Below are 20,705 nucleotides of genomic sequence, written 5' to 3' on the forward strand. Positions count from 1 at the left end.
CAATGCTCAGCCCCATCATCCCTCGGCCGCTGACAAAAATTGCAGGTAAGTCACACTCCAAAAAGACTCAACCAGTAAAAGATTGAAGAAACAAAGCAGAAACATACCGAGAGGCGAGCGGCATGACTCTAAAACCAAGACCCAGTGGGCCTATAGCACACGGGCCACTCCCAGGCTATGACCTACGCCCCCTCACTTCAGCGGGGGATGGAGTCGTCCCAACAAGCTCATACCCGACTTGCGGGTCGCCACGACCCTTGGCTCGGGACTCCTCGACCAGAGCAGCAGGTGGGACCTCCTCCGGCTGCAAGTCGCGCAACATGCGGGCGCTAGTCTGCTCCTCAGACTGCTCAGCATGCTCGACCACAACCACGGCAGGCGGGGCCTCCCCTGGCTGCGAGTCGCGCGTTGGCACCGGTCCCGGCAACGTGCAAGTGCTAGTTTGCTCCTCGGACCACCCGGCTTGCTCAACCACGTCCACCACAGGCGATGACGAGACCAGCGACACCGCCAAGGGGCACGGTGACCACGTCCGTTTCATCGCCCGTCCCCCAACGGCGTCCACGCTCGCCGCACGCTTCCTCAGCGCGGGAACCACCGCACGCCACGCGGCCTCATGCTCCTCACCAGCGGACGTCGCCACAGGGTCGCAACGCTCCACCGAGGTCACAATGACCTCCTGACTCTCCTCCTCGTCGGAGAAGACCATGCCATCCATATCCGTAGGATCATCCGATGCAAGTTCCGACTCAACGTCGCTCCTACGTTCCCCAGCCTTCACGCGTCGAGTGACCTCTCGCTCCTTCTCCTGCTTCTGCCGAACCTCCCTGGTTCTCTTCTTCTTCCTAGTATCTGCCGCCTCCTTCTGGGTGGCCCACCGGGCCACGCCCTCCGGTCCCTTAGGAAGGTGTGGCCAGGACTTGTACTTTTCAAGCCCCTACGGAACGAATGGCCCAAAATCAAGAAATAGGAAAAGCAGAGGAAGAGACACGAACGGAAAGGAAGGGATCATACTAGTCTGGATACGACTGAGGCATTGAATGATATGGGTTTCCCCACAACTGTCTCCTTGGGCCTCAACTACAGCACCCGGCCGAGGCGGACTCTAGACCTCGTTGTCTGGCAGGTCCTCCGGTGATACATGGTCCAGATCTGGCTGGCCGCTGTACCTCCACATCGGCCGCGTCCTCTCTGCCAATGGTGCAACCTGGCGGTGGTAGAGGGTGTGGAACACCCGCACCCTATCAAGGCCCCGCTTTACGAGCCCCCAGAGCTCCTCCTTGATGACTCCCACCGTGTGCTTCTCCATGCGAGCCCAACCCCACGACCAGCTATCCTGCTTCTCCGGCCTCCCACCGGTGAACGCTGGGAACGGCACCACCGCTGGATTCCCAATGTAAAACCACTCCCCATGCCAGCCCCAGTTGGAGTCATAGGGGGTGTATGCGGGGTATGAACCTCCTGCGCTCGGCTTCCTCTGCAAGGCGAAACCTCCCACCGATGTGGTTTCGGCTGAATTCCCTGCTGTCAGGGTCCTCCCAGAGAATAGCCGCTAGAAGAAATCCACGTGCGGCTCCATCCCGAGGAAAGCCTCACAGACGGTGATGAAGCCGGTGATATGCAACACCCTTGTCGGATTAAGGTGCTACAGCTCCAGACCCCACTCATTAAGGAGTCCGTGTAAAAACCAGTGCGCAGGGTATCCCAACCCACGCTCATGGAAGGTGAGGAAGGACACCACCTTGTCAGGCCGAGGCTACGAAAACTCCTCCCCCCGGGAACCCTCCAGTGCGCCACCTCCTACGGTGGTAGAAACCCCTTCTTGACGAAAGCCTCCAGCACCGATTTCCTCACGGTGGACGACCTCTAGTCCGACATTTCGCTCTGGGATTGCAAGAGGATTGGTGAGTTCTTCTCATCCCCTCGCTCTCTCCCCTTTCTTTCCTAAAAACCTCCGCGGCTCTCAGGAACGCTCACGGCAAGAAGGAAGAGGGAAGGCGGCGGTAGACGAGGAACAGGCAAAAGAACGGGGCGAAAAAACCCTCTCCCTTCTCCTACTTAAGGAAAAGGAAATAACAGTCAGGGAAGGGCGCACCGATCGAGGAAGATGGAACGGCGGAGTGAGGAATTCTCTCTCTCTCTCTCTTTCCCATTTAATGCAGATAAGACACGCCCTGATCGATGAGACATGCCCTGCATGACGGAACGACTCCTGATCAGAGGGGATGTGGCCTGGCCATGGCCCACCACTACCGCACAACCAACCACCATTGCACGACGGGCATAGGAACCAAAGCGCCACCACACGCGGTTGGCTCCCTGCTTCCCCAGGCCAGACCTAGAGGAGCCCAAAGTGAAATCTTCCGCAGGAAGAAATCACCTGACCCCCTGAGTCGATCGAATCATTCAGGATAGACACCGAATGACAGGAAAGGAAGCAAAGGGGCACCCCATGTAGGCCATGCCGACTCTGTCATGAACGACGAGCATGGGTCCTGGTCGGATATTTCCGACTAAAGCTCTCCGAACCCCATCACTCAAGTCATCAAAGTGAGCACGTGTTCATTAATACAAAAACTGTTCACACAAGGACTCACCAACGATTGACGAGCGCAGGTCCCGGTCGGACATTTTAGACTAAAGCTCTCTAGACCCTGACACTCGAGCCATCAAGGTAAGCACTACAACCCCCTCTATTTCCTTACAATCATTTCAGACATCTATACGCGTATTCATTCCATATGCCCGAACCTCCCGGACGATTCGGGCCCTGAACCGCCCAGGGGCTCGGGAACTAAGCATCGCATGTGTAGCGAAATGCATCACAATGTTCCGTGTTGCGTCACGAAGGGCGGTTGCCTCATTCGACATGAGCAACCAACAGAGCCAGGGGAGAAAACCGTAGATGAGCCCCGTGCGGCCCTCGCCTGGTCGGGCAGACCGGGTCATCTCAACCTTCTCGTTCGATCCTGAACCTCTCGCTAAGCCCACAGAATCTCCATCAAGGAGAGGCCGTTAGGCCCCCTGGGTCAGTCTCCAAAATGACCCAGGCATCTGTCGGGTTGCAGGTAAAGGAGTAGTGGGATGTCACAAGAGGGCTATGCCGACCCTATCACGAATGACGGACCCGGATTCCACTCGATCATACCCGTTAGCGAACTCACCGAGCGATGTCGTTCGAGCCTGAGCGATCGGGATAGGCGACAAGACTCAGCCCCTCTGGTTGTGAGGAACCGAGGATGGGGTAACGCACACAACTCACATCGACCCCTACGAAGGCCCAACAGGGCTCGGGGGCTCAAGACAAACGCCAGGGACTGCGACCCCGAACTCGCTAGGATCCACGACTCTAACTCGCCCGGTCCCACGGTGCGCACCGACGCCAGGATCCGCGAGCACCACCTCATCCGATCTGTAAACTAACCAACTAACTACACTTCTGACTGCACTCCAAAAAACCAAGGACCGCGACTCCAAACTCGCGTCGACTCCGCACACACGTCATCCAGCTACACTTCCAACTACGCTCCAAAAAAACTAGGGACCACGACTCCAAACTCGCGTCGACTCCAAAAACACGACTCCGACTCGCTCGATCCCACGACGTGCATCGACGCCAGCATCAGTGAGCTCTGTCTCGTCTAAGACTAACTCCCTCGCTTGATCCCACGACGTGCATCGATGCCAGGATCAGTGAGCACTGTCTCGTCCAAAACACAACTCTGACTCGCTCGATCCCACGACGCGCATCGACACCAGCATCAGTGAGCTCTATCTCATCCAAGACTGACTCCCTCGCTCGATCCCACAGCGCGCATCGACGCTAGGATCAGTGAGCACTATCTCGTCCAAAACACAACTCTGACTTGCTCAATCCCACGGCGCGCATCGACGCCAGCATCAGTGAGCTCTGTCTCATCCAAGACTGACTCCCTCGCTCGATCCCACGGCGCGCATCGATGCTAGGATCAGTGAGCACTGTCTCGTCCATAACATGACTCCAACTCGCTCGATCCCATGGTGCGCATCGACGCCAGGGTCAGTGAGTTCTGTCTCATCCAAAACTAACTGCTTCACCCGATCCCACGGCGCGCATCGACGCCAGGATTTGTGAGCTCTGTCTTGTCTAAAACTAACCGCTTCACCCGATCCCACGGTGCGCATCGATGCCAGGATCAGTGAAGCTCCATCTCATCTAAAACCCTTGACTGACTCTCTCGCTCGATCCACGGCGTGCACTGATGCCAGGGTCCACAAGCTCACTCTTGCCCAATCTCTCAAAACAATTAAAAACCGCCTCGGCTGCACAACGACGCCTTGGTCAACAAAACTCTGTCTCAAAAATGAAAAAACTCCCCCACTGACAACACAGAAAACCCCCCAAATAGTTCTGCCCAAACCGCCCGGAGGCTCGGGGGCTACACCCGCGGGTGCGCTCGCGCGCACCCGCCGGCAAGACAAAAATCCCCCGGACGATTCTATTCGAATCACCCGGGGGCTCGGGGGATCCTGTCGGGTTCATCAACCCGGGGTCTCTCGGGGACTGGCTTCCATGCCAAGGCTCGGCCCAAGAGTCTAAAACGACAGACCAGAAGGGCGGCCCAGTCACCGACCGGAAGGACCGACCGAAGAGGAACAACGCCCTCTCATCACGCTGCTTCGGCCCACCTCTCCGACTAGAGCGTTCGCTTCGACTCCAGCCGCCACCGGACGGCCTCTCCGATCGGAAGGCCTAGCCCAAAACACTACTTCTGGCTCCAACCCCGCGTCTCCGACCGAGGGATCGCAGGAACCCTGCTCACTGCTCTTCTCCGACCGGCGCACTTAGAGCCGACTGGAGCCATCCGACTGGAGACGCCCGCTCGGTAGGAACAAGAAGACGTGCGAAGAAAGGCAAGGCAAGGCTCACAAGTCAAAACCACTGTACTAGGAACCATACCCTGCACGAAACAAGACTCTGCAGCCACCCTGACACAAACAGTATTGTAGACGCCGACATCTCCCTCTACAGTATTGTAGGGGCCGCTAAAACTCTCATACGGTAAGGCCCCCCGCGTGCCTCTGGACATCGATAGCGGTATGGGCACCAGGATTTACCGTGCCGGGTGAACATAGCGAGACTCCTCACATGCCTCTAGGCATCAAACAGTATTTTCAGGTACTGACGTCCATCATCCCTGAAAAAGGCAGCACGACCTCTCTGCCATTCTACAGTAACATCAACAGTGTTGTAGGTGCCTACTATTATCTTATACCCACCAGTGTGGGCAACAAGGCTCGGTAGGTGTGGGTAACAAGGCTCAGTAACATACGCACCCTTTCCTTCTCACTTGTAAAGCCGCCCCCTTCATCTATAATAGGGGGTGCGCTTCCTCCAACGGAGGGGGATTCCAGTTGATCAAGTTCACTAACTCACAACCACAGAACCGCCGAGTTCGTACCCCAAGCACACACTTGAACACTTAGCTCATAGCGTAGCTCCTGTCGCTCTTGGCCCTTCTGACCGGAGCCAACCGAACCTCTTGTACACCCCTTCTTTTTCCTTCTTGTTTGTAACCCCACTGTAAACTTCGAGCACCTGGGCTCAGGAATAAAGTCACTGACCGACCCCGACTGGACGTAGGGCACGTTGTCTGAACCAGTATAAATCATGTGTCATTGAGTGCTAGGCCACCTCCGATCACAACGTATAGCAAAACTATAAACATTTACTAGTTGGTCACTTTCTACATCGACAATCACCTTCCTCCATATGCAGTTCGTGCACAGGATCAACTAGAGATGTGGCCTTTGCGCTGCCGCAGTGAAGAACTCCCTGGGTTTGAAGCCATGGCAATTGTTGGGGGATGTGTGCACGATAGATAGATGAGAGAGAGGACAGAGAGGGAGAAGGGCCAAATTATTGTACATGTGACCCATACATTTGTAGGAGGCTATATGTAAAATGCTTCCACTAGAAACGGGTACAAGCAATGTCAAACCTCCCACCTAAGCCACGGTGGCATGCCACATCAGTGGTCAGGGGCAGAGACATGGGATGGACCGATTGGTACGACAAACTGAGTTTAGAGTGCTAAAAATGTAAATTACAAGTAATGAGAGTACGAGAATGATTTGAGAACACGGAATAAGTTTAACCACCTGTGAAATCTACTCTTATATGATCCCTATTGGATACATATTCAATACGAGGGACACACCTCCCCTAGCCTGTCTGTGTTACAGAGTCCAGCGGAAGAAGAGCTAAAGTTTCTATTTCATCTGATATATGTATGGCAATAGATGAAAAAATAGGTCTTTTTTAACCAAGCACAACGGCCATGTATCTTGTATCATCTATCAATAGACAGACGAGGATCAATGGTACATGTGATTAATTGTTTTAAGCAATAAATGAGTACACTGTAAACTGTTCGTTGAAGTTTTGCTGCACAAATCCAACATTCAGCCTACAACATATTGTATTAGAGCTATTTTTGGTTTTAGACATAGGGAGGATGCCTTACCCAAAGGCGTTTACCATCAATCAACACATTAAGCCTCCATCTCTCGACCTTGTGGTTAATATGACTTATAAAGTTCGATCTGGAGCACTTCAAGGACCTTGCGATTTTCTGCAAAGAACTTGGCTAGAGAAACCTCAAAGATATTCAGCTCTTCCAACTCAAACTGCAACTTCACATTTTTCAGATGATTACGCAAGCTACTGAACCAAGAGCCCATTAACTCATGGAGATCTGGTACGCTGCAGGAATCTTCATCGTCACCGTTGAGCACTAGCGCAATCTCCTTTGATCTCCGACTATTGAACAAATCCACAGACACATCAAATTTAGACAGGACCCACATTCTGTCGCCACCATGAGGTCCCCAGTATCAGGGCTCTGTACTGAACAAATTTTGACCTATGTTCCATCGTCAAATTCTGAAGGAATTTTTATTGCTGTCTTAGTATATGGTCTTAGATTCTTGTCTTAGATTAAATCCCTCTTTTGAGAAAAAGGATAAGATCCATACCAGGGCAGTAAAAAGAAAAGTCGTGCAGAAAGTTTGATTATTAACCTGAGCTAACTGCTCAAGTGGACGAACCCAGCTTTAAATTGCTGTTTCTGAGCATAAGTTAGTGTTTCTGCAACATTGATTGGATGAATTCACAACTACATATCTATACATTCCCTGCTTTTGCATAGTATGGACCATCCAAAACGAGATATGATGTGATCACACAAATAAGAGCCTCCTGATGATGATTTAGGCAATACGATTGCAGCTGGAATCCCATGAACCAACTTAGGGGCCTTCAAATTTCCAGCAGCTGTCGGTAATTTATGCAAGAATTGCACTGCCCATAGCCCCATATCAAATAACATCTGCCAGCATTTCATTTATCCTCTAATAAGAGTGGTTCTGCTTTCTGTTTTTGGAGAAAACATGCCATTTATCCTCTCCTGCTCCCATAACTCAAGAATCTCTGAAGCTGATGGCATCTCTCCATATGAATTGACACCATAAGAATTCATGGAATCAAGTACTTCGTCAATTGCAGACACCTGTGGACCCTGCTGCCCAAGATCAGAATGCTCGTGTTTGTCTTCCAATCGTAGACCGCTTAATGAGATGTCCCTGCTCATGACAGCACTGACACCTAACTGAGGGATCTCTCTATCAGAATCAGGGACGTCAAGAATTATATCAGTGCACACGTTCTTGCAAGTGAGCTGATCTTGTTCTGCCAGACTGCTACTTGCATATTTGTCTTCACTCTCAAGCAAAGAGAGTCCACACTGTTGAGTACTGGTATCATCTGTTAGCAAATATGTGCCCTTCACTAAAGTTATCCCGCATTGGGACTCCAGTGCTCTTACTAAACCAAGTGCAGGATCAGCATTGATAGTACCACTAGTACTGAGGTACTTTATAAGGCCCTCAAGGGCATCAATGTTGAATTGATACACATTTTTCTGCAGTAGGTAAACCCATTCGACTTCTTTCATTTTTATTGAAGCCTCAGTCATAAAATTCATGAGCTGCAGCGTCCTTCCATAATCTCTATGAGCAATAGACTGGCATATCAATTCAGTAATCAGCTGTACATCAGGGATCTCTCCTCTTTCAAGTATCGAGTCGAGCGCATGCTCCAGCAAATTTGACTGCACATAAATCATAAAGAGAATAAATAATTTCTTTAAAAAATAATTCCTGTTTAGGCCACTCTTGGAATAAAAATTCCACAACTACATCTGGCATGAAATTGTAGGTCTTTAACATGGTCCTTTCAATTGAAGTACATAAAAGTGTAAACATGACCAAAAAGTTTTCAGTGCACATAAAACAGACATGAGTAAGAATTTTTTTTGTTTCTCGAATACGCAGGAGAGCTGCATATCATTGCATTAAGAAGAAACATAGATTAACGCCCCCCCCCCCCCTCTGGCCCTCCCCAACCCGCCCCCACCACACACACTTACACAGGTTGCGCTAGCAGCCCACAAAAAACAAATAAAAGGGACGATAAAGAGAGAATTTAAATGACAATTATTTGGTTTTAAAATGGTATATACTTCAATAAGAGTTGAAATAAATCATGTATTCATTTGTAGACCGTAAGTTACAGCTATTACCTTTCCAGCTCTACATGCCTTGATGAGCAACCATGAATATTTGCTTTGATCTAGGCAGTGATGTGACAGAGCCATCTCTCTATCCCTGTTTTCAGGAGAGTTGCCACTTATACGGCTATTTCTATCAGTACTCCATCTTGGTTAGAAAGGTTACAACAAGGTTATGATGAAGTTCCTGAGGAAAAACAACTGCTAACTGAGTTGAGTGTGCAGTCTGATAATGGGAAAGGCTATACACTACAACATGGTATCATTAGACACAAAGGCAGAGTTTGGGTAGGCAACAATGTGTCGGCCCAGCAGCACATTGTGCAAGCTTAACATTCTAGTGGATTGGGTGAACACTCTGTGATTCATGCCACTTACCATAGGATCAAAGCTCTATTTTCTTGGCCAAAGTTAACCACAAATTGTCATTCAGTATGTTCAGAGCTACCAAGTGTGTCAGCAAGCTAAGAGTGAACATGTGAAGTTGTCTGAGTTATTGCAACCTCTTCCAGTCCCAGATCAGGCTTGGCACACAGTTAGCTTGGATGTCATTGAACGTCTGCCCAAATATATCAAATGGGATGTCATTTTAGTTGTGGTGGACAAATTTTTCAAGTATGCTCATTTTTTACCACCGTCTCAGGTAGCTCAGACTTACTTTAGCTATATTTACAAACTACATGGGCTACCCATTGCTATAATATCTGACAGGCATAGAGCTTTTACAAGCACACTGTGACAGCAACTCTTTGCCTTGTCAGATACTCAATTGCTCATGAGTTCATTGTATCACCTACAAACTGATGGGTAAACTGAGAGAGTGAATCAATGTTTGGAGGCTATTCTTGTCCTAGGGACTGGCAGGCATAAGTGGCTTCCATTGGCAGAATTTTGGTATAACACCTCATATCAGTCAGCTTTAAGCGAATGAAGCATCAATCTGATAAGAATCATTATGAAAGGGAATTAAGCGTGGGTGAGATGATGTATCTCAAGCTACAACCACATGTTCAATCTTCGGTGGCCTTTTGCAGTAATCATAAGTTGGAATTTTAGTATTTTGGACCATTCAAAATCATTGACAAAGTGGGATTAATGGCTTACAAATTGGTTTGCCTCCTTCAGCAGCAATCCATCATTCGTCCATGTATCTCAGTTGAAGAAGCATGTTCCTCCACAAATTGAGGTATTGGAAACTCTATATTCAGTAGCTACTGATCCATCAGTGCAGTTGAATCCAGAGTAGCTCCTTGCATCTCAGAGTCCTATGGCCAGGTGGTTCTCTCCTGCAAACCAAGTCTTGGTTTAGTGGGAACAACCACCTGCGTCCATGGCTTCATGGGAGGATGTGCAAGGCATGCGATGCCGTTATCCGACAGTTTGGGGAGAAGCTGCTACAAAAGAGGGCGACAATATCAAGAACTTGTTACCAAGTGAGGCAGCACCTGGAAGTTTTTTTTTTTTTTTTTTTTTTTTTTTTTGAGTGGAAGCCGGCACGTAGAAGTGGCTGAGTAGGAAGGAGCATGGGCCGAAGGCGACCAGTTCAAGCAAGGCGCGGGATTACCAGAAGGCTTAGTGGATGGGCTTGGCCCGTTAGGCTGCAGAGGATCGGCCCAGTAAAGGAGAGGCGGTGACGGCCTTTATAAGCCATTGTATTTGGTCTGAAGGATTCGTGCCTGAAATGAGAAACAAACCTCCAACTGAATTATCTGTTCTTGCCCTGTTTTTCTTCCCGTTTCCCGCTAAACTTGCTCTGCTTCCTTCCTCTCCCTCGAGCTGTGACAGGACGCTCCTTGCAAGGCTAGCATGCAGCGACTAGGGCTGAGCCACCGGGGCAAGGGCCAAGGGCAATCCATTGTACCGCAACATAGCACGAGAATAGGTAGTTAGTGCCCCTCGTCCCTCACGGCCTCGACCTTCCCTCCCTCCGTGGCTGCAGATGGTAACAAAGCCAGTAACTGGCTTCATCCTGTTGTGATTGCCAATTGTCACTGGAGGCTAGGGTGGAAAATTTTATTTGAATCTTGTTTGTGTGAATTACTATAACACTTAAAATTTTATTCTCGATTTGAAGATGATGGGTGAGACAAATTATGCAGATGTATAATATGATCTTTTAGCCATATCTTTTCTCCTGGTATCTTTTTACTCACAAACTTTGTTTTAGATGTTTCTTTAGCATTTTGAATTGATAATGTTATTTGCGTTCGTTGCCTTTTAATTTTATCATATTGTTTAGTTTAGGGCTAGTAATATTTTAGCTTTTATTTATTCAGCCCAACTCTTACCCCGTTTCCGGATCTGCACTGTTGTCTTTGGTTTTTGCTCATAAATATTTCATGTTGATGTGAACCTCTAGTTACATATAGATAGAGGCCAACTTGACCAGCACTACAACATATTCACCTTTAACCGCCGGTTCCAAGCCGGTCATCACTACCAGAATTGGAACCGGCATTGGGTAGTGAAGGTCGAGCAAGCGCCGAAAGTCCACCAGACTCTCAACCGGCTGTGAAGCAGATTTCAAAAGACAGAGAAAAATAAAAAATAGAGAACCGGGCACCGTCACCGCAGCTCTCAAGTCTCACCTCGTGCGCCGCCACCATACCACCACACCTCACCGGTAGCGACACTCAATAAAGAAGCTAATATTTATATATTTTGGGTCAGTCTTTACCGAGTCTTCGGTATTTAACACTCGCCAAAGAAGACATGTTTTACCGAGTGCCCGGGATTAGGTCAGTCTTTACCGAGTCTCCAGTATTTAACACTCGACAAAGAAGGCATGTGTTTATCGAGTGCCCGGGATTTGACACTCGGCAAAGAAGGCATGTTTGCCGAGTGTCAGGTCCGGGACACTTGGCAAACGCGCCGTGACCGTCTCCGCGCCGTCACATTATTTTTTTTCGCCGAGCGTCGGTTTCAGCTCTCGGCAAAGTATTTGCCGAGTGCCCGATAGAAAACACTCGGCAAAGAGACGTTTGCCGGCATTGTAGATGTCGTGTGTTGTTTGCCGAGTGTTACACTCAGCAAAGCCTTTGCCAAGTGTTTTGTGGGCTTTGCCGCGGCAAAGCCACTGTTTCCCATAGTGGTAGTGCGGTGCTAGTTAGAAATGTTTGACTTAGGATAAAACCGACGCAAACTATAATTTAATTAGAACGGTGGAGAGTGCAACAAACGCTGCAATACTCTGTTCCGGAGAAACCGCTGTGCTAGCTAAGCAGATAGGAACCTTTGGAATTGTACGGCATCACCACCCTTTTTATTTACTTGGTGTTCTGGTTGTTAGTCATCTTATTATACATCTGCGTGGAACGATTCAAATTGTGCTGGCTACATACATATATGATTATTATTATTATTGTTTCGCTGAAGAAAGGAGCTAGTTAGACGAAGCTTGATCCTTTGAATAACAACAGAGCAGCTGAAAAAGTACTTAGGTAGATGAGGTACGTATTACCGGGTAATATTAGACGACCGGTCACTAGTCAGCTTCATGAGCTGTCCATCACTCAAGGTCTCAAGAGGGCTACTGCCCACGGTATCTTTATCTCGTTCTCTAGTTAAGCCGTAAGAGCGTACTAACGTCGTCGCTGCACAAGAAGAGCCTACTACTACGTGTCGTCGCCGCAGTTCAGTGGAGTTGCCAGAGAAGCAACTGGGCTGACCTCTTCGAGTTTTGCAAGAGCTTATTCGACGATCGGGCAATATAATATCATCGGAGCACACGGTTGACCATTGAACCATACAAATGATAGCTGACTGACCGTTTCTCGCTGGGAGAGAGGACAAAATTGGAAAAACAATTTGGAAAGCGACGGACTGGAACATGCAGTCAGTAATAGTAATGTAATGTACAGCTATACCCACACGAGGCATGACTCTATATGTAGTGCCCCCATGGGCCAGGGCCACACACACAGCAGTGAGCAGTATCGTTCACAGTTGGCTCAAACGTACGTGCTGCACAGGTCTACGTGCGTCGTACGTACACAAGTCACCAACAATGGAAGTGTTCCAACGCCTCCTCGTCGTCTCCGCCATTGCCGTGGCCCTAGTGCACATCCTCACGCACCTGCTGGTGAGGCCCAGCAAGGTCGTGAGGCACCCGCCGGGCCCGTGGAGGCTGCCGGTGATCGGCAGCATGCACCACCTTGTGAACGTGCTCCCGCACCGCGCGCTCAGGGACCTCGCGGGCGTCCACGGCCCGCTGATGATGCTGCAGCTGGGCGAGACCCCGCTGGTGGTCGCGTCGTCCAGGGAGATGGCGCGCCAGGTGCTCAAGACGCACGACGCCAACTTCGCCACCCGCCCTAAGCTCCTCAGCGGCGAGATCGTGCTCTACCGCTGGGCCGACATCCTCTTCTCCCCGTCCGGCGAGTACTGGCGCAAGCTCCGGCAGCTCTGCGCCGCCGAGGTCCTCAGCCCAAAGCGCGTGCTCACCTTCCGACACATCAGGGAACAGGAGGTCTCACACTTCTCCATCACTAGTTCACTACTTCTGAGTTCTGAGACGTACAATATTTTATTTTGTACATCAGCCTTTAGCCCTTTACTCATGTATTATGCATGCATGCATGTATAGATGGCGAGTCAGGTGGAAAGGATACGAGCAGCCGGGCCATCGACGGCCGTGGACCTCAGCGAGATGTTCTACAACCTGGCGATCAGCATCGTCTCCCGCGCATCCTTCGGCAACAAGCACAGGAACGCCGGCGGCTTCCTGACCGCGATGAAAGCCGGGGTCGCGCTGTCCAGCGGGTTCAAGCTCCCCGACCTCTTCCCCACCTGGCGACCCGTGCTCGCCGCGGTGACCGGCATGCGGCGCACGCTGGAGGACGTCCACAGGACGGTGGACTCCACCCTGGAGGAAGTCATAGAGGAGAGGACACGTGCCCGGGACGACAAGCAGACAAGGTCTGCTTCTGGCCGAGGCCGAACAGACGCCGCCGAGGACGACGACGACGACGGCGAGAACCTCGTCGACCTCCTCATCGGCCTGCAGGAGCGAGCTTCCTCCGGGTCGTTCCACCTGAACCGGAACAGCATCAAAGCGATCATATTCGACATGTTCACGGCCGGGACGGGCACGCTGGCGTCGTCGCTGGACTGGGGCATGTCGGAGCTGATGCGGAACCAGAGGGTGATGGGCAAGCTGCAGTGCGAGGTCCGGGAGGCGTTCCGGGGCAAGGCGGCCGTCTCGGAGGCCGACATCCAGGCGGCCAGCCTGCCGTACCTGAAGCTCGTGATCAAGGAGACGCTCCGGCTGCACCCGCCGGTGCCGCTGCTGGTGCCTCGGGAGAGCATCGACGCGTGCGAGATCGAGGGCTACACGATTCCGGCGAGGTCCCGGGTCATCGTCAACGCGTGGGCTGTCGGAAGGGACCCCAAGTACTGGGACGACGCTGATGAGTTCAAGCCCGAGAGGTTCGAGGGTTGCGTGACCGACTTCATGGGGAGTAGCTACGAGTACATACCGTTCGGTGCTGGACGGAGGATGTGCCCTGGAATTTCGTACGGGCTGCCGGTCTTGGAGATGGCGCTCGTGCAGCTCCTCTACCACTTTGATTGGTCCCTTCAGGAGGGCACCGATGAGGTTGACATGACAGAGGCACCTGGCCTTGGTGTCCACCGCAAGTCGCCTCTCCTACTCTGTGCTACCCCGTTCGTTGCCGAAACAGCAGGGTGCAAAGTAACTGTATAGGTTAAAATGTATACTTCACTATTGTTAATACATACTACTCCGTTCCATAAAAAGAGTCTTATTGAAATCGTGATGGTCAAACTTTCTTAAGTTTGACTAAGTTTATAGAAAATGTTAACAATATTTGTATCTCTAAATAGTTTATTATAAAAAATATATTCAATGATCGATCTAATGATGCTAATTATTTACCATAATTACTATTTTTTTGGCATTGTCTTAAACCTGAGCAACGCCCAGCCGGGTCTCTCTCTCTCTCCTTCTCCTCCGGAGAGGTCCTCCTCGGCCGTCACGCCCACACCTCACCGTTCTCGTGCGAAGGCCGCACCCGTGCCCTACCGCGCTCATGCCACCTCCTTCTTCCTGAACTCCGGCGGGCTCAGAAGAAGTGGTTTGGCGGAAGGAATGCCAGCCAAGTGGTGGGGACAATGGGAGGGTGGTTTAGAGGCCCTGGCGGCGGCGGAGGCCGCCGAGCTAGATCGGGGCGGGGGAGCACCATGGCCATGGCGGAGCTCCGGCAAGAGGGGGAGAAGGCGACTGCCACGGGCATGCTAGGTTTCACGGCCATACTCCGGTGAAACCCTAGCGCGCCGTGGGGCAGTGGGCAGTGGCAGGGGCGAGGACGAGGAGTAGAGCGCGGCCTCCGGCAAGTAGGAAGAAGGGGAGGGGGCGCGGGAAGAAGGGCGTGGGAGGTTATAGACGACTGTGTGTTAGCCTAATGCACGCACGGCCGTGCATTAGCCATGCCCAATATTTATATATATATGTTTGCTTAAAGTTAAAAGTGTTTGACTTCTCAGGAATTGAAAATGACATTTTTTATGGGACAGAGGGAGTAGACCATGTTAAGTAGTTCTCACATGATATGTGAGAAAGAAAATAAAAAGGACTTTTATATTTTAAGTGTACGATGATTTCAGGTAACATTCTTGTACCACCAACTAGTACAAGTAAATTGTTACTTTTTGGATTTGTCATTTGTCTTTCTGTAACATATCAAACTTTTGTCAAAGCTCTTTAGTCTGCGTTGGTGTTACCAACTGGGACTAAAGGTCCTCCGACATCCATCAAACTTGAACCGTAGTCAAGCTGGGACTAATGTGATGAACCGAAGGTATGTTCTTTACTAGTGTATAGAAATAATTGTAAATTGTTAATTATCTTTGTGCCAATACAAATCAGATTTTGTTGGGTTTGTGGTTTTGTCCTACCGGATTTCATTCTTGGAACTGAAAATTACAGATTATGCCTACAAAATTGTAGCGAACTAAAGCTGCAGTTTAATATATAATAATGGAAATAACCATCGACTGAAAGGAAACTAAAATTCAGGCATATGGTAAGTTCCAAATAAAAAAACATCTGATAATCAATTCATGGGTAGAATATGGGTATTGGCAATAGTATCCATTGGAACTATCTATTCTATTTTTTCTAAAAAGTTACTCACAATTGCTACCTTAAAAAAACATCAACTATCACCTAAATCTATGTTTAAATTACTTGCATATGACATTATGAAAGACATCTCAATTAAGTGGGCCCTACATCTGCTTGGAACCTCTTACATTGACATCTAAATAAAAATACCCATATATGCCATTATAGTAATATCCTCTCTTTGTCCTGAAATATAAGAAATCAAAGCGGTTTCAGAGAAAATAAAGAGTCTGGCAAAAATACCACATTACACCACACTAATTAGGAGGGAGGTAGTAGTTCGATTATTGCTTTCCTAGTTTAAAAGGAATTTTTACATGTTATTCATTTCCTGCCATTAATTAGAGAGGAAAGGTATGGTGTACTTGAAAAGGAGTGTTCGATTAATAAATACATTAGAGAGAGATGATTTGAGGAGTTAAAATACCTTATATTTTGGTACAAATTTTGAACCCTTGATTAATTATATTTCGGGATGGATGGAGTACTTAAGTAACAATTTCTTAAATTTACCTAAAAATTTACCCGTAAAATATTAATACCGTACGCCCAAAATTGTGATTTTCTTTTCATTAATATTCTCCATGCCCTTGCAGCTAAAAAAAACTTTTGTGTCCGTTCATAAATTTGCTATCGATAATTATATTTATTTTTCAGTTTCATCATCCTTTCTTTTGTGTTACGAGTTTCATCACAACATACATAACATATGTAGGTATAGGAGGGAATTTTGTCCTGATTCAAGAGAATACTATTGTCCCATACAATCTTTGTTGATTGAGTTCAGATTCACAAAATCATTCTCCCTTCCATCGTCAGTGATCGTGATCGTGCTCTACTATTTCAGTTGTCTTCATACGATTCTTTACTTCGATACTCTCCAACCTCGTTTGGCGTGGAGTAGCGAGTGAAGTCGTCGGTTGGGGTGGGGTGGGGGGGGGGGAGGGGGGGGGGGGGGGGGGGGGGGGGGGGTGGGTTGGCCGGCCGAGCCAGTCGATTCGTTCACTCACTGCCACGGTCGCACGGAGACTGGACCTTTACATAGTTATCAATTCATTTTTCTAATCTGGTGTTTTGTATTAGCTGTCGGCACCATGCTATCGAGATCAATTTTTACAGGCACGTAGCCCACTGTTGGGAGATGCTAGAAGAAGCCTAGAACCAGCAGTTCACGGGACTTGGGAGGTTCGGAGTTGACTTTGTGGAGCTATAGGCGTTGCCGGCCAGGCGGCCACATTATTATTAGTGTAAATTACTTAGCTTTACCATAACAATATGGATTTAAATTAATGATGATGGAAGATGTTTGGTCTGGCTGCTTAATTACGTCTTAATCATAGTAAAAAATCACTACTTTTACAGAATCATATATACTCCTACTCTCTGTGCCAAAAAAAAAAAACAATTCTCACTTTTTGAGGAATCAAATGATTTGGAGTTGACCAAAGTTATATACAAAAGTACTAAAATTTATGATATAAAATAAGTATAATTAAATTAATTATAAAATATATTTTCATAATAAACCTAGTTGGAGACATAAATTTCAATAATATTCACTATAAAATTGGTCAAAATTAAGACACGTTGACTAGCACAAATCACATGATTGCATTCTTTTGTGGACAGAGAGATTATTAGTGCTACTAGGTCAACTTAGTACACCAATCACATAATAATATATGGGCGCGTTTGGCATCTTGGTGGATTCTTGAAACTAGAATTAGAATTGGGGAAAGCCAGTTCTTGAATGTTTCTCTCTTTGTGGCGGCAATAATTCTGTGAAACATTTCTCACTGCTCAATGCACCTATATCTATTCAAAAATCATAACTAGCGTGCCCTAGATGAACACAGCTGAGCCATTGTCGAACTCGTCCATGAGCCACTGCGGCCATCATCTTTGTGTACTTGAGCATGTGTCCCATCCCTCTGAACCCATTTTGATGTTGTGGCACCGCCCCATCCTCTCCATCTTCTCCACTTCATCGAGGGTCGACCTCTTCCTCCTGACGCCGCCATGCTACCTCCTCTTCCCGATGTGGTCGGCCTTCTCCTCGCTCAAATGGTCAGCTTTGCCTACACCCTACCTTAGCTGTATATGGTGCATTATGAATGGATGGATTATTGCTTAGATGGATTATGCTTATAGGTGGGTTGATATATAGATGGTTTAGTGCTTAGTTAGTTGAAAATGATGGATAGAATTTTGAGAATTTGATGCATACAAAAATGAATATATGGATGAAATGTACTTAGAAATCTAGATGGATGTGTGGAATTCGGTCCAACTTTAATTTATTACTACTTTGTTTGCTAATGATGTGTAGTATCAACGGTTTTGATGAACAAAGGATGCATTATGATCTAGATGGATGGTTGATTAAGGGGGGTGTTTAGCATGGCTCCTCCTGAGAGGCTCCACCGGAGGAGCCGGAGCCGTTTCAGAGGAGCCACAATTTGTGACGGCTCTGGCTCCTGTTTTTCACTGAAAAACGATTTCTCCTACAAAACGTTTGGCAGGGCTCCTCTGGAAGAGTCGTAGGTAGAGCCGGGGAGGAGCCCTACCAAACAGGCCCTAAAATATGTCATACTGTCATGGTTTATAATAGGAGGAATTTATGGATGCTATTTTCTCCTTGGTTATTCGCAATGGCCAGAATTTACTATTTCTATGGCATGGCATCGAACATTAAAGAGTCACACGGTGGTGAGGCGCAAGCTCTGAGACATGCGCAGGAGTAAAATTCCAATCTCCATTTTCAAGATATATATGTCATTGTAAAGGACATGCCTAAATATTAGCATGTACGCGTAGTAATAAGAATGCCTCATTGATTTGTGACAGAGAATATTAAAAGTAAAACGGAGAGTCGTGCATTATATATCTTGAGGGATTCGAGTCATAAACTACCTAGAGCACTTCTGGATCCATACAAATCTCTTTTATCGTCTCTTCATCCTCTCTTTTGTTTCATTCCCTCTCAAAGACTTGTTTTATTTCCACATTCATTTCAATTCTATGATTAATTTTTGAAGGAAAGAGCCAAACCCTAGGATCCAAAAGTTTCAAGTCGACAGTCAAATCTAATCCTACGCTGGAAGCTCCAAAGGCTAGTTACACTGCAGTTCAGCCAAAAGGTCATGTGGTTTCTCCAGTAGACATTTTCTCCTAATGTCTAGGAAGTTCCAAGTTTGGTAGTTAAATCTTATACACCGGAAGCCCGGTTAGTTGCACTGTATAGTGCAACCAGAAGGGAACATGTGAAAGGCAAGTTGAACTTTGTTTGTAACATGTTCATTCCGAAAAGTGAAATTGAGCTTGGTGTAAGAACATGTGTTGTGAAATTTAATTGGCCATCACTAAACACAAAGTTAACTCACTTTCAAATCAGAGGAAGAGATGATCTTAAATCGCTATATAAGATCAGTCTTCATGTGCCTGATTACATTTGTACTTGAGTATCTTTTAAGGACATCACACATTCACACCTGAAGTTCACTATCGGATCAGCATTCAAAGACTCCGGTCATCTTCATCCTCAAGTCAGCTCCATATTGCTCAGGACACCACCACCGCTGCCCCAGACGGTATGCAGTCTGCCTTCTGGGTCACCGGGGCGGTAGGGTCTCGATGGAGCTGTACATTGGCAGGAGACACTACCGTGTGTCTATATCCACCGCAACCACCTTCCTGCCACACCTACTCTACTGCTGTCATGGCTGTTGTCGCCCCCGCCCAAACACCACATAACTGGTCTCCACCACCCTGCCGGTGGTAGCACCACCGCCTTGCCTCAACGCCTCCTCGCCTGTCATGGAACAACTACTGCTGGACTGACCTGCTGCCACCAACATCCCTTTGATTCTAGCATCCCTAACCCTCAATACCCAAACCCCTATTCCCCAAACTATAGCTTCGCAGGAGTTGAGGAAGGCATGGCCACACGGTGGTCTATTCATTGGCCAAAAATTTGGGTGAGGGGGAAGTGTTTCACTGGGTACACTAGCAAATCTGTTTACAGTATAGCATACTTGTGTCAGGAATTCAGGATCCTACAAGTTCAAATACTGCAAGAACTTATCGGATGGCTTGTTGGAACACAGCTCAGGTTCACAGCCTCCCCAAAGATATTAGTTATTCATAAGATCCCAGACCTCCAAGGGCTTTCATTTACATCACAACTGGAAGAACATTTAGTCCCTCACTTCTATGTAATTTTAACTACCTTCTGACAGAGCTATTCTCTGTAGTTTCCTATTTATGCTTCTTTCCTCTTATAATGAGCTAAGTGAGAGCACAAACCATTTGCAACAATCTCCAATGCAATCATCCTTGAGGCCTTGACAAGAATGCCCACATTACACTAGAAACAAAAATTCCCCTATTATGATGTGAAATAATAATAATATACAACAGAGGCAACACAACGTATATTCCCAGTTTGCCACATAAATATGCTTAGTCACATAACACAGAGGTTGATATACACTAAAATATCCCTTGATAAAAAAAACACACAGGTTAATTGTTTTAACATCAAGAGTATGAAGTTCCACAAAGGCTAAAGTTATTTTTCATCCGATATTCAGGATATGTGAAATCTAAAAGATAGCTAATAAAACCAGCATATGATACTACAGCCATACATATCTAGCACAAGAAGCAAAATATAGTTCATTCCAACATTCGCCTTCTACGAAAGAAACATAATTTCCATCTCTCAACAACCATTCGAACAAGATTGAGTACCCGAATGAATTGAAGATTTGTTGCCTTCTTGTCCATGCTGGTGATCGACATCAAGATGATTTGACTTCCTGTTGATGTCAGTATGCTAGATGTGAATCTGAACTCTACTTTCTAGTTCCAGGCGGCCAATGACAGAGAAAAGAGGAACATAGGACAAACAGCGTTTCGAATAATTGTAGTCAAGCTCACACCCCATGTTG

General features: G+C 47.8%; 2 protein-coding genes across 2 annotated transcripts; one reads left to right on the forward strand and one right to left on the reverse strand.

Moving 5' to 3' along the window:
- Positions 1 to 6,805: 6,805 nt before the first annotated feature.
- On the reverse strand, positions 6,806 to 8,698 carry LOC136539575 (pentatricopeptide repeat-containing protein At5g67570, chloroplastic-like). The gene is made up of 3 exons (XM_066531541.1): positions 8,622 to 8,698; positions 7,018 to 8,150; positions 6,806 to 6,925 (listed from the first exon to the last, which is right to left on the reverse strand). The coding sequence occupies exons 1-2, from the start codon at positions 8,694 to 8,696 to the stop codon at positions 7,386 to 7,388; spliced, it is 840 nt and encodes a 279-aa protein (XP_066387638.1). The 5' UTR covers positions 8,697 to 8,698; the 3' UTR covers positions 6,806 to 6,925; positions 7,018 to 7,385.
- A 3,917-nt stretch (positions 8,699 to 12,615) lies between these two features.
- LOC136537007 (premnaspirodiene oxygenase-like) lies at positions 12,616 to 14,313 on the forward strand. Its single transcript, XM_066529117.1, has 2 exons — positions 12,616 to 13,077; positions 13,195 to 14,313. The coding sequence occupies exons 1-2, from the start codon at positions 12,616 to 12,618 to the stop codon at positions 14,311 to 14,313; spliced, it is 1,581 nt and encodes a 526-aa protein (XP_066385214.1).
- The last annotated feature ends 6,392 nt before the right edge of the window (positions 14,314 to 20,705 follow it).

Source organism: Miscanthus floridulus, chromosome 2, assembly GCF_019320115.1.
Source record: "Miscanthus floridulus cultivar M001 chromosome 2, ASM1932011v1, whole genome shotgun sequence".
Taxonomy (NCBI): Eukaryota; Viridiplantae; Streptophyta; class Magnoliopsida; order Poales; family Poaceae; genus Miscanthus; species Miscanthus floridulus.

Excerpts from the sequence above, each read along its gene's own strand:
- LOC136539575 (XM_066531541.1), bottom strand. The coding sequence starts at position 8,696 with ATGGCTCTGTCACATCACTGCCTAGATCAAAGCAAATATTCATGGTTG. Across the intron at positions 8,151-8,621 it reads AGGCATGTAGAGCTGGAAAG|TCAAATTTGCTGGAGCATGC; the intron begins GTAATAGCTGTA and ends ATTTATGTGCAG.
- LOC136537007 (XM_066529117.1), top strand. The coding sequence starts at position 12,616 with ATGGAAGTGTTCCAACGCCTCCTCGTCGTCTCCGCCATTGCCGTGGCC. Across the intron at positions 13,078-13,194 it reads GACACATCAGGGAACAGGAG|ATGGCGAGTCAGGTGGAAAG; the intron begins GTCTCACACTTC and ends ATGCATGTATAG.